Source organism: Entelurus aequoreus, linkage group LG02 (assembly GCF_033978785.1).
Source record: "Entelurus aequoreus isolate RoL-2023_Sb linkage group LG02, RoL_Eaeq_v1.1, whole genome shotgun sequence".
NCBI lineage: Eukaryota > Metazoa > Chordata > Actinopteri > Syngnathiformes > Syngnathidae > Entelurus > Entelurus aequoreus.
The window spans coordinates 54,655,422-54,669,106 of record NC_084732.1 but is presented as its reverse complement, the minus strand read 5'-3'; the positions used below and the strand labels follow the sequence as shown (position 1 = coordinate 54,669,106).

At 39.8% G+C, this 13,685-nt stretch overlaps 1 protein-coding gene across 2 annotated transcripts in view; it reads right to left on the bottom strand.

Moving 5' to 3' along the window:
• Positions 1-241: 241 nt before the first annotated feature.
• LOC133663591 (SHC-transforming protein 4-like) overlaps positions 242-13,685 on the bottom strand; it is a 38,420-nt gene continuing 24,976 nt past the window's right edge. For both annotated transcript variants that reach the window (XM_062068177.1, XM_062068187.1), the window contains exons 9-13: positions 8,427-8,631; positions 7,054-7,117; positions 6,836-6,911; positions 2,647-2,794; positions 242-2,505 (exon numbers count right to left, since the gene is read on the bottom strand). In XM_062068177.1, the coding sequence (XP_061924161.1) occupies positions 2,377-2,505; positions 2,647-2,794; positions 6,836-6,911; positions 7,054-7,117; positions 8,427-8,631 (622 nt within the window). In that variant the 3' untranslated portion in view covers positions 242-2,376. The remainder of the gene's footprint in view (positions 2,506-2,646; positions 2,795-6,835; positions 6,912-7,053; positions 7,118-8,426; positions 8,632-13,685) is intronic.

Below are 13,685 nucleotides of genomic sequence, written 5' to 3'. Positions count from 1 at the left end.
TCGGATACTTTAAATTAAAACTTTACTTAAAAGGGAGCCAACAGTTACATACAAACACAATTGTATTGTCAGAATGTCATACAGTAAAACGTTTTTGATCGCACGTCAGTTATTTGTTTAAAATTTGCTCAGTTGCATCTAAAGTCCAGTCAGGGTGTATTTTGAAATGAAATTAGCCAGCAAATACATTGCATTGACCTGCTCCCTGACCTTATAACAACCTGCACGCCTTTTAAGTAACCATCCACGGTATAAATGATTAATGCGATAATTTTTTGTGATTAATCATGAGATATGTGATTAATCACATAATTTACGTCGTTATTTTTGACAGCCCTATTTTATTAAATAATTTTTGGGAACAGAACAGTTTTTGCTCAAACTATAACAGATTGAAATCACATGTAGATTTATTGAAATGCATATATTCACCTGTAACAAATACTATATGAAGGACAAAAAAATTATTGTTTGGACTGGAAAAAATATAATTAACAAAAAAAATGTGTTACAAAACTGTTTTAAAGGAGCCATATGTGAGTATCTGGCCAGAAATGGTACTGCAATCACGGTCAAAATTCTGTAGTCCCCTGCCCCCCTCCCTGACTGAGGTTGCCAGGTACGCAGTCAAATCCAGCTCGATCGACTGGGCTGCTCCAAGGAATTTCAATCTTCCACTGCCTCTTACTAGGGGTTGAGGTGCTGGGACCACAATAGCTGAATAGACAAGCATTTTGTCAATAACAAATCTCTAACCAACACATTTTACACAGAAAGTAGGCTATTTTCAAGAAGAAGTACGTCATGCCTGCATACAATATCACAAGAAATGGAAATCATATGGCTATTGTCAGTACTGTCAGAAAACAAAGACTAAAACGAACTACAACCAATGCTAACAAGGGGCATACTGGTAAAAATAAATAGAGCATGCTTAGCAGCCGAATGTACGCCCAAAACTAAAGAGGAGACATTTTACCAAGGTATGCCTATAGGCTAATGTTTCAAATGTTTCAGATTGCCATATAACTTGGTACATGTAGTCCACAATACGCAAACATGAATGAGGAATTATTTTATCATGTGATTTGGCTGTCTCCATACGTTTCACATTGCCATGACAGCCGTGCTAATGTTGGAACCCATTTCCTAAGTGTATCAGCATATTAAGAGCAAAATAGGCACTGACACTACCCATATCCACATAGGTTTTATTTGTTGAAAATATATGTTGCCCTGTCAGTTCAATTACACATCGACTTACAGGCTAACGGGCATATATTTCCCCTGTTAGCCTATATGTCGATGTGTCATTGACCGGGCTAGCATGCAAAGCATTCGTTGCACGGACATACTAGCTTTCTTAGACAAAGTCATAGACTGTATTGGACAATATAGTTTACATACGAAATGTCCATTTCCATTTATTACAAGTAATAAGAAAACGTAAATGCCTTACTTACCTATCAAGGAGGAAATCAGCAAGTTTGGCGTCAGATGAAAAATCTTCTCCGCCTTCAATCGTTTCCATCTTTCAAAGGCATCCTCGATACAAATTCTCGTTTTGTTCCTGGCTTTGTCATAAATAAGTTGAGAATCGTAATGACGCATTTTAGATTTAAGGTCTGACATGTTTAGTAACTTTACCAGTGGCAGTAGCTCGACGAAGGTGGCGGTGCGTAACTGACAACCTGGATGTGACACACTCACAGACTTTCTAATTGGTCAAACGGAAGAGGGCGGGGCTGATTTCAGGGCTGTAAATCTAATTTTGAAATTAGCATATCCCGGCTGAACTACTGTTATCAGTTATAAAGGTATTAGAAAAGAACATGATTTATTAATGCCTTTTGACATATCAGGGCCATTTAATGATGACTTGACATTAAATTCTTACACATGGCTCCTTAAAAACAGACAAAACTAGAGATTGTGCTCTTGGTGATGTGACAAAAACAGAGAAAGGCACCTTGACACACAAGTGGGAATTGAGTGCAATTACTTGATGTAGAAATACTATTAATCCGATAAATATGCCGTCTACATTCCGTATACGCAATATACAATTTGAAGCCATGAAACACACCAACAATCTGAATAAATTGTGAGCTTCCTCACACATTAATTTTAACACTATTTTGTACTTGGAAACGTTAAAATGTGTGTGTTAACACCAACTGCTTTGAAACAATGGAAAGTATACGTGTTGTGTCATATTCTTCATGCAGAGTCTGTAAATGAGAAGGCCACACAGGATAAAAACAACAATGTTGAGCTTTCTTTTACGATTTACGACTGCATTCCCAAGTCAGGACAAGTAGCATGTGGCTAAAAGTGTGAATGTCAACAGGAGCAGTGCACACAACTGCACATTTGTTAGAGTCTCTGCAGGATTGGCTGCTTGAGACAAAGCTCACTGCTCCCGGTCATGATGGGCATCTGGTTCTGCATGTGGAAGCGGACCAGGTGACCTACGCTCAGGAAGACTTGGTCACAAGTCCGAACCTGCTCTCACGCACACGCACACGCACACGCACACGCACACGCACGCGCACGCACACGCACACGCACACGCACACGCACACATAAAACCTGATGATGAACATGCACAGACAAAGCTCTTGAAGATTCAATTGTTAAAATAACCTGGCCGTGTGGGTCCACAAGCAAGAGGTGTCTCACTGAGGTTCCGTCCATCCCACTGAGGACGTACTGACCACAATCTGAGCTGCTCTCTCGGACCAGGAAGTCTCCACTACACGTTAGAAGGGACTCGGCCTGCTTTCTTCCTAGCCTGAGTAAACAGTGTTACAATTATACAGTATTACAGAAACAACTAGAAAGCTCAAGATGTGTTTTTGGCTTCCTACATAAAGACACAAACACTTCATTTTTGTCAACAGTACCCATAAAAGGCCACCAGGGGACAGCATCACTCTGCAAATATCTTCCTTTTCTCGCTCCTTTCATTAAATACTTTTTGGTTTTGTTTTAATGGCAGTAGGCAGCAAACTGCTCGGTAATAATAACGGTGATGGGTTCATTGCAAATAATAATATATAATAGAGGGAAATATAGAGAACACACAAACCATTTATTTATCAAATCGATAAAACTAAAATGTAATAATCTGGTTCGATAGACTCCAACACCCTCCAACCCCAAGGGGGACAAGCGGTAGGAAATAGATGGATGAATGGAACTACAAACAGCTAAAATCCTGTACAAGGTAAACTATAACCAGCTACCCAAAAATTTACAACAATTCTTCTCAACAAAAGTGGAGAAATATTACCTTAGGGAAAATTTTACCTAAAGAGGATTTATTATGCAAAACTAACTTTTCTTACCTATTGGTACTGGTTTTTGTGTATTTGGGATGTACATAAGTCCTGAAAATCTAACCATGGAGTCATTGCAGAGATGTTTATAAAACAATCTTGCTTTCCTCCATATGTCCGCTAAACAATCAGTTTGAAATTTTCGCACCGATGACGTCAGCGAATTAACCATATATGGTATAAATTTAACGAAAGTGCTTTCCGCGAGTGCACTATTGTAGTCTGCGGTGTAGTCATAAAGGTCCTTCTTTTTCCTCATTCAGTACGTGTACATGCACTAAACTCAGAGAAATTCAAAAGTTTTGTTTCAATGATTTTGGTCCGAAAATTCCTTTGGCAAAACTCTTTGCATCCGCCCCGATACAATATTGGTAGTAGCATCATGTTTGTAGTGCAATCCAGGATCATTTATTGATGCTGTCGGCTATTTAACATCAGCATAGCCATTAGAGACGTAATATTTGTAATTTGCGTCAATATTACAACGGACATCACTTAAAACAAGTTGTAAGGATCCGCAATGCCTAGTAAGACGTCATAGGTCAACCGGAAAAAGGAATTCTGTTATCCGCGCTAAAATGAAATAAGCACCCCCCAGTATACGGGAGACACACGGCGTATGACCAATAGTTGCATTTGAGAGTGTGCGTGGACACTTTGACTTCACAAGTAGGTGGGAAAATATAAAAAAAACTAACTATTTGAGAAATCAGACTAATATAGTGCATGGAAACTTAATGATTCTCTTGTTGTGGGGCAGACTGGCTCGTACATGTACATGCATTCTCTGTTGCTGCCATTTTTAATACAAATTAGCGTGTAGTTATAATTGATTTGTTTCAGTAGACTCGATATGGAAGCACTAAAAACTACAACATGGCTGACGGGGAAAAAGACGCTGTCGAAGTGGAGGCACGTAAATAAGACCGCCCATAAACCTGAAGAGACGGTCAGAAAGCAACGGTCCTTAAAATATATTCTATAAAACATTTTGACCAAAGAACCACCATTGCATGTTATGTAGACCACAAGGAGGAGTTTTGAATGTAGAAATAAAATCATAATATGACCCCTTTAATATATTTGTATGCACATCATTTATTTATCAACATTGATTATGTATGTATGTTTATATTTGTCACAGATTAAATACAGGAAGTGAATGAAAGAGTAATAGCTGTGAAATGGAGAAGGAGTAGGAATAAATAAGCTCTGCTTCTTCCTACTGTTTTTTGGACATGATGAACTTTGTGACACACTGTAAATATGTGTTGTATTATTGTCACAACCATGTTCAAAATAATTATAATATGACCAGGGTAACATGCAACATTTACTGGATGACGAGCACTCATGACACATACAGCTACTGTGCTGCCAGTCTGGAGTAATATTAAAAACCCATGTACAAACCCCGTTTCCATATGAGTTGGGAAATTGTGTTAGATGTAAACGGAATACAATGATTTGCAAATCATTTTCAACCCATATTCAGTTGAATATGCTACAAAGACAACATATTTGATGTTCAAACTGATAAACTTTTTTTTTTTGGCAAATAATCATTAACTTTAGAATTTGATGCCAGCAACATGTGACAAAAAAGTTGGGAAAGGTGGCAATAAATACTGATAAAGTTGAGGAATGCTCATCAAACACTTATTTGGAACATCCCACAGGTGAACAGGCAAATTGGGAACAGGTGGGTGCCATGATTGGGTATAAAAGTAGATTCCATGAAATGCTCAGTCATTCACAAACAAGGATGGGGCGAGGGTCACCATTTTGTCAACAAATGTGTGAGCAAATTGTTGAACAGTTTAAGAAAAACCTTTCTCAACCAGGTATTGCAAGGAATTTAGGGATTTCACCATCTACGGTCCGTAATATCATCAAAGGGTTCAGAGAATCTGGAGAAATCACTGCACGTAAGCAGCTAAACCCGTGACCTTCGATCCCTCAGGCTGTACTGCATCAACAAGCGACATCAGTGTGTAAAGGATATCACCACATGGGCTCAGGAACACTTCAGAAACCCACTGTCAGTAAGTACAGTTGGTCGCTACATCTGTAAGTGCAAGTTAAAACTCTCCTATGCAAGGCGAAAACCGTTTATCAACAACACCCAGAAACGCCGTCGGCTTCGCTGGGCCTGAGCTCATCTAGGATGGACTGATACAAAGTGGAAAACTGTTCTGTGGTCTGACGAGTCCACATTTCAAATTGTTTTTGGAAACTGTGGACGTTGTGTCCTCCGGACCAAAGAGGAAAAGAACCATCCGGATTGTTATAGGCACAAAGTTGAAAAGCCAGCATCTGTGATGGTATGGGGGTGTATTAGTGCCCAAGACATGGGTAACTTACACATCTGTGAAGGCGCCATTAATGCTGAAAGGTACATACAGGTTTTGGAACAACATATGTTGCCATCCAAGCAACATTACCATGGACGCCCCTGCTTATTTCAGCAAGACAATGCCAAGCCATGTGTTACATCAACGTGGCTTCATAGTAAAAGAGTGCGGGTACTAGACTGGCCTGCCTGTAGTCCAGACCTGTCTCCCATTGAAAATGTGTGGCGCATTATGAAGCCTAAAATACCACAACGGAGACCCCTGGACTGTTGAACAACTTAAGCTGTACATCAAGCAAGAATGGGAAAGAATTCCACCTGAGAAGCTTAAAAAAAATGTGTCTCCTCAGTTCCCAAATGTTTACCGAGTGTTGTTAAAAGGAAAGGCCATGTAACACAGTGGTGAACATGCCCTTTCCCAACTACTTTGGCACGTGTTGCAGCCATGAAATTCTAAGTTAATTATTATTTGCAAAAAAAAAAAAAAGTTTATGAGTTTGAACATCAAATATCTTGTCTTTGTAGTGCATTCAATTGAATATGGGTTGAAAAGGATTTGTAAATCATTGTACTCCGTTTATATTTACATCTAACACAATTTCCCAACTCATATAGAAACAGGGTTTGTACATCGGGGGGTTTCTTACAGCCACAGCTGTTAATGCCAATAGAAGGCATTGGAGGTTACTTGCTTTTTGTAGGCTGTGAACCTACTGATTATAGGAGACTTTTCGGCAAGGCGCACTTGGGAGAGTGGACGTGCCAGCAACCTGAGGGTTCCTGGTTCGATCCCCAACTACTACCAACCTCGTCACGTCCGTTGTCTCCTTGAACAAGACACTTCACCCTTGCTCCTGATGGGTCGTGGTTAGGGCCTTGCATGGCAGCTCCCGCGATCAGTGTGTGAAAGTGTGTGTGAATGGGTGAATGTGGAAATAGTGTCAAAGCGCTTTGAGTACCTTGAAGGTAGAAAAGCGCTATACAAGTATAACCCATTTACCATTTATTTACCATTTAATTGAATATAGGCGTTAAAGACGATAATTTTGTTACTTCAAACATTGTCTGTACAGTCCTGAAGGGTTATGATGGTCATCATACTTTGTGAGCTATTACACATGTTGCATTAATGATGACCCACCTGCCATGAAACCAACATTCCTCCTGGATCAGGTTGTGGATGTTTGTCGCGCTCTTGCTGGCAGCCATCTCAGAGTCTGATGGAGAACAGAACCAGAATGTCAACAAACTTATTTGCACTTATTAACAGAAAAAAATCAAGTTTGCTCTCTTGAGGAGAAACAAGCACACCTTGTGAGAGTTTAACAATTAACCTAGGAAAGACAAAAGACCAAAAACCTGATGGTAGAAATTGTGTCACGGAGCAGTTCTCATAGAGCGAGACATCTTGAGAGGAAACCACCTGAAACGACCAAGTGGAGTTATTTAAATTTGTTGTGTGTTCATTGTTGTGTGTGTGTCTGTGCGCGCACGTGTACGTGTGAGTGTGTGTGCCTTTGAGTGTGTGTGCGTGCATGGTCACAGATTTTTTGATATCTCATGTACCGTAATTTCCGGACTATAAGCCGCTACTTTTTCCCCTCGTTCTGGTCCCTGCGGCTTATACAAGGGTGCGGCTTATATACGGCCTGTTCTTCTCCGACACCGACGAAGAGGATTTCGGTGGTTTTAGTACGCAGGAGGAAGACGATGACACAATGATTAAAGACTGACTTTTCATATACTGGTAGGCTGGTTATTTTGATAACGTACAGGCGAGCACTTTGTATTTCTTTGCACCGTTGTATTATTTGTACTCTGCACGAATGCTGTTCGCCATGTCAAAGATGTGAAAGTTTGATTGAATGATTGAAAGATTTATTGTTAATAAAATAATAAACAGTCATCTCTGTCCCGACAATCCCCTCCGTGGTAGCAGGAACCCCTATATACTACGCTAATTACACATCAAAACCCTGCGGCTTATAGTCGGGTGCGGCTTATATATGGAGCAATCTGTATTTTCCCCTAAATTTAGCTGGTGCGGCTTATAGTCAGGTGCGGCTTATAGTCCGGAAATTACGGTAACCATCGGGGGAAAAGGGAGGGCTAGTTTTTCCTTTCAGTGAATGTTTGCTGTATTTTTGGCCATACTTTTTTGTTGTGTTACTCCATTATACATGATTCTTCCTCAGAGGGTTTTTTCCATGTTAAATTTTAAAAAATCAATATCCAATTCTTTAAAGGTGTATGATACACTGGCAGTTATTAGACAATAAAACAAATCCAAATAGGACATAAAAATCCTTCATTTTTCAAAGGACATAAAACATTTTTTTATTTACTCAGTCTCTGATCAACTTCAGCCTTTAAAACATTACCAAACACGTAATGTTTTTTATTTTTTTTATTCTAATCCTTTAAAGGCCTTCAAAATGGTCAACATTATAAAAATGAGAAACATTACATGGTTGATATTTTTGTTTAGGACTGAAGTTTTAAAAAATTAAGCAAATAAACTAAAACAAACAAAAAACCCAAGGACTTTTATGTCTTGTTTGGCTTAAAAGGTCATTAAAATCAAATGTCCCCAGATGGTTAAACTAATCGGCTCATCCATATATTTATAGTGTTTATATATAGCAGAATTGACTTAATTAACTTTCCATAATAAAATAATTACTGTATATACAGGAGGGCGACTATTCATTTAATTTTTCAAGTTTTATCACCAAGTAATTGCCAGCTTCTGGTTCCTTCTCATCTCTTGTGACCCGCAGGTCTTCTATTCCGCCAAGAGGCGGTGTCTTCCCTGGAATCACATTGTAGTAGTGATGATGGCCTCTGACCGCTTCATTATCATCGTCATCATCTTGGTCATTTGGGTCCATTACGCTTTCCTCTGTGATACATTTGTTGAGAATTCTCCTGGCTGGCCTGCAAGCACAGGATAAGTGATCATCATCTCCATTTCTCAGAACTCACATTAGCAGATTCAAGGATTCATGTAACTTTACCAGCACACACAAGACACATGAGATAGCACCAAATACCTAGCATAAAATATGATTTACCACAATTATATAACAAATAAAGCACAATTTATTCATTTTCTTTACAGATTATCCTGTTCTGGGTCAAGAATACACTGGAGACCATTCCAGTAGACTTTACGTACCAGGTGGGGTTACACCCTGACCCTGGACTAGATATCTAAAATCCAGTCCAACCCTGCACACCCTAGCCTCGAACTGGGGATCACCACTGGGTAGTGAGGTTTACACAACGTACTATCACACAGCCACACTAGCTGGCCTAAGTTACAGTATTAACATGCATGTTTTGGGCCAATGGGAAGAAACCCACACAACCATGGGTAGAACATGCAAAGTATAAACAGAATTCTGAGCCGAGATTTGAATCCAGAGGCCAACATGCTAACCAAATGCATCATTTCACAATGATGCCCCCAAAAAAGCATTTTGTTATTATTATCTAATTTAATGACTGCCACTAGACACTGCTGTCTCAATTTTAGTTCCAGAAATTACCCAAAGCGTTATTTTAAAAAGTTTTTTTTGTTGTTACTGCTGCTGGGATGAATAAACAAATAGAAGATCCAAGACTGCTTAGATGAAAATATCTTGTTAGTCAATAAAAACAAATATAAATACAAATTATTGATAATTTGAGATATTTATTATTGATTGGATTTGTTTGAATTAAAAAAAAACATTAAATATAAATTTTTTTAATTATTGTAAAAATAACCAATATCTGTTTTATATCCTGCTGAATACACGTCCTCGAAATTAATGCAAAAACATCCAATTGGGGGATTGCTGGATCTCAGAAGAATATTATTTACATTTTTACAAACATGAAGTGAACTGGTAAGAACCTGTTAGCAGAAAAGAAGAAAATATATGTATTTTTTTGTTTTTACTTTGGTTTTGTAGCGGTTGCTTTAAGGACATAATTCACCACACCTGTTTACTTGACTTTGTCATCATTATTCACTGTCATTCTATTGTGCACATAACAATGTTGTTCTTGTTTAGCATTCATATACAGTATGCAGTTAAGAGTGAGTAATTCGGTGCAGCCCCTTTAAGTGACCGTCAGGAGATTTACCCAAAGGTGGGGGTTTGTTGTGACCCCTTTTTGAGTCTCTTTGATGTAAGCAGTCATTCAGTCTGGTCTTTGATGGAATAAATGGCGCACATGTTTTTGTGTGTCAAAAGATACTTCAAGTTGTCTTGTTTTTGCATTACAAGCGCAACACTGATGACCCCGACGCGTCACTGAACGAATTCAGTGAATATTATCGACCATGACAGCAAATGCGGTTTCTCTGAAGTTGCCTGAGTTCTGGGAATCTTCCGCGACTGCATGGTTTGCCCACGCTGAGGCACAGTTCGCCCTGCGTGGTATCACCGAGGATGACACAAAGTTTTATTATGTCCTTTCCTCCCTCGGTAGTGCTACAGCTACCAGAGTGGTTAGCGTCCTCACGCATCCACCAGAGAGGAACAAGTATATTACGTTGAAGGCTCATCTCTTAAAGACATTCAAACTTTCCGACGCGGAGAGAGCTAGGCACCTTTTTTCGTTGCAGGGACTTGGCAAGCCCTCTGAACTAATGGACAAAATGCTAGACCTCTTAGGTGAGCACAGGCCTGGATTCCTTTTCGTGCAGCTTTTCCTGAGACTCCAGCCTTCTCAGGTGCTGGCTGCTTTAGCCAACACGGCCATCTTGGATTGCTGCGAACTTGCTGCTGAAGAAAACAAGTTCTTTTTAGCCTCCCAACCGCCCTATGTGGCTGCATTCTTTCCGGCTGGGACAGAAGACCCATGGCACTTCCACTCTCACTGCTGCTGCTGCTGCTGCTGCGTCCCCCATGCCAGGTTCGGGACCAAAGCCAGGCGGTGCCGTCCCCCGTGCAGTTTCAGTGGACCGCCGCCGCGAAAGGCCAGGGCCGGTGCTCAGCAGTGGCCATGAGCGTCGGCAGTACTGGCAGGCTGCTCCTTATCCAGGACTCCCTCTCTGGACGACGGTTCCTGTGTGACAAGGGTGCGCAGAGGAGCGTCCTGCCAGCATCAAGGTTGGACATGCTGTCTGAGTCCCATGCCCCCCCCCATGGAAGCGGCCAATGGCAGACCTATCCGCATTTACGATATCCGGTACGTGGAGCTGTGTTTTGGTGGACAGCGTTTCAGTTGGAACTTTGTGACTGCTAAAGTGACGGTGCCGCTCATCGGTGCAGATTATCTCTGTGCTTTTGGCCTTCTTGTGGATGTAAAAAACAGGCACTTGGTGGATGCGATTACGTTCTGCACGTACAAGTGCAGTCTCAGAGCAACAGACTCCATCAGGGTTCCCAGCATGCTACCCACAGCGGACATCTTTCTTCACCTCCTCGCTGAGTTCCCCACCCTGGCGCAGCCCACATTCTCGTCAGCCACCGCCAAGCATGGTGTGGAACACCACATTGCCACCACGGGCCCCCCTGTGCACTCATGAGCCCGGCGCCTGGACCCTGCAAAGCTCTCCATCGCTGGAGCTGAATTCGAGACCATGGAACACCTCGGGATCATTCGCCGCTCAGACAGCCCCTCCACATGGTGAAGAAACCTGGAGGTGGTTGGCGGCCATGCGGTGATTACCGCAGACTCAACGATGCGACTACCCCGGACCATTATTCAGTCCCCCACATACAAGATTTTTCCGCCAACCTGGCTAGGAAAACTGTTTTTTCTAGGGTAGATCTCGTCCGGGGCTATCATCAGTTGCCGGTCCGCCCCTCTGATATCCCAAAGACCGCGGTCTTTTTACGGATGCCTTTTGGCCTTAAGAGCGCCGCAAAGACTTTCCAGCGGCTGTTCGACTCGATCCACGGCCTTTCCCACCCTGGGAGGAAACCTTCCCAGCGGCTGGTAGCTGCAAAATTCGTCTGGCGTGGACTGAAAAAGGACGTTAGGGACTGGGCTGCCACATGCGTGGCATGCCAGCGCTCAAAAGTGCACTGCCACACACAGGCTCCATCACTGGCACCGTTTACGGTTCCGGAGCGCCGTTTTGACCATGTCAACGTGGACCTGGTCGGGCCACTCCCATCTGCTGCACATACCTCCTCACGATGGTCGACAGGACCACCTGCTGGGCAGAGGCAGTACCTCTGATGTCAGCCACCTCCGCAGAGGTGGCGCGCGCTTTCATTGGGACGTGGGTTGCCTGTTTCGGTACCCCGTCAGACATATCATCCGACCAGGGCTCCCAGTTCACTTCTGAGCTCTGGGCTGCTGTGGCGGGGAGCTTGGGAGTGAAACTCCACCACACGAAAGCGTATCACCCACAAGCCAATGGTATGTGTGAGCGGTTTCACCGATCCATGAAGGCAGCGCTCAGGGCGTCCTTAAAAGACAGCGCTTGGGTAGACAAACTCCCTTGGGTGATGCTGGGGCTCCGGACTTCCCCCAAGGAAGACCTGCAGTCTTCCTCGGCGAGTGCCTGGTGATTTTATTCTTAGCACTACGGCACCTTGATCCGCCGGTGAGCAGCGAGCTGCTCTCCTCAATGCCGCCAAGGGTGTTTCCCCCATCCCCACTTCGCAACAGGACAAAGTATATATATACAGTATATATGAATGTGTGTATATATATATATATATATATATATATATATATATGTATATATATATATATATATATATATATATACATATATATATATATATATACATATATATATATATATATATATATATATATATATATATATATATATATATATATATATATATATATATATATATATATATATATATATATATATATATATATATATATATATATATATATATACGCTTCCGTCAGACTACCCCAGGGCAGCTGTGGCTACGAAAGTAGCTTACCACCACCAGGTGTGAATGAATGATGGGTTTTTAACATGTAAAGCGACTTTGGGTACTTAGAAAAGCGCTATATAAATCCCAGGTATTATTATTATTATTATATATATATACATACATACATACATACATATATATATATATATATATATATATATATATATATATATATATATATATATATATATATATATATATATATATATATATATATATATATATATATATATATATATATACATACATATATATACATATATATATATATATATATATATATATATATATATATATATATATATATATATATATATATATATATATATACATACATATATATATATATATACATACATATATATATATATATATATATATATATATATATATATATATATATGTGTGTATACACGTATATACACATATATATATATATATATATATATATATATATATATATATATATATATATATATATATATATATATATATATATATGCGTATATACACACATATATATACATACGTATATACACACATATATATATACATACTGTATATATACATACTGAATATATGTACATATATGTACAGTAGCATATCAAGATACAGGTGATGGAATTCCTGCTGGGCATTGCTGCCTGACGCACCTCCTCCAGTGCCTTTTGACAAGTGTGCTGTGACACCCCACTGAACGCCTCTGTGGGCATAAACGGGTCATCAGCTGGGGACCACCGTTCATTAACGTTTCGCTCCTTTAACCCCAGAACGTCTCATGGTGGCGGAGCGATGGCAGGGATATCTCCCTGCCACCTCCCTGCCACCAGATATATATATATATATATATATATATATATATATATATATATATATATATATATATATATATATATATATATATATATATATATATATATATATATATATATATATATATATATATATATACATATATATATATATATATATATATATATATATATATATATATATATATATATATATATATATATATATATATATATATATATATATATATATATACAGTAGATATATATATATATATATATATATATATAT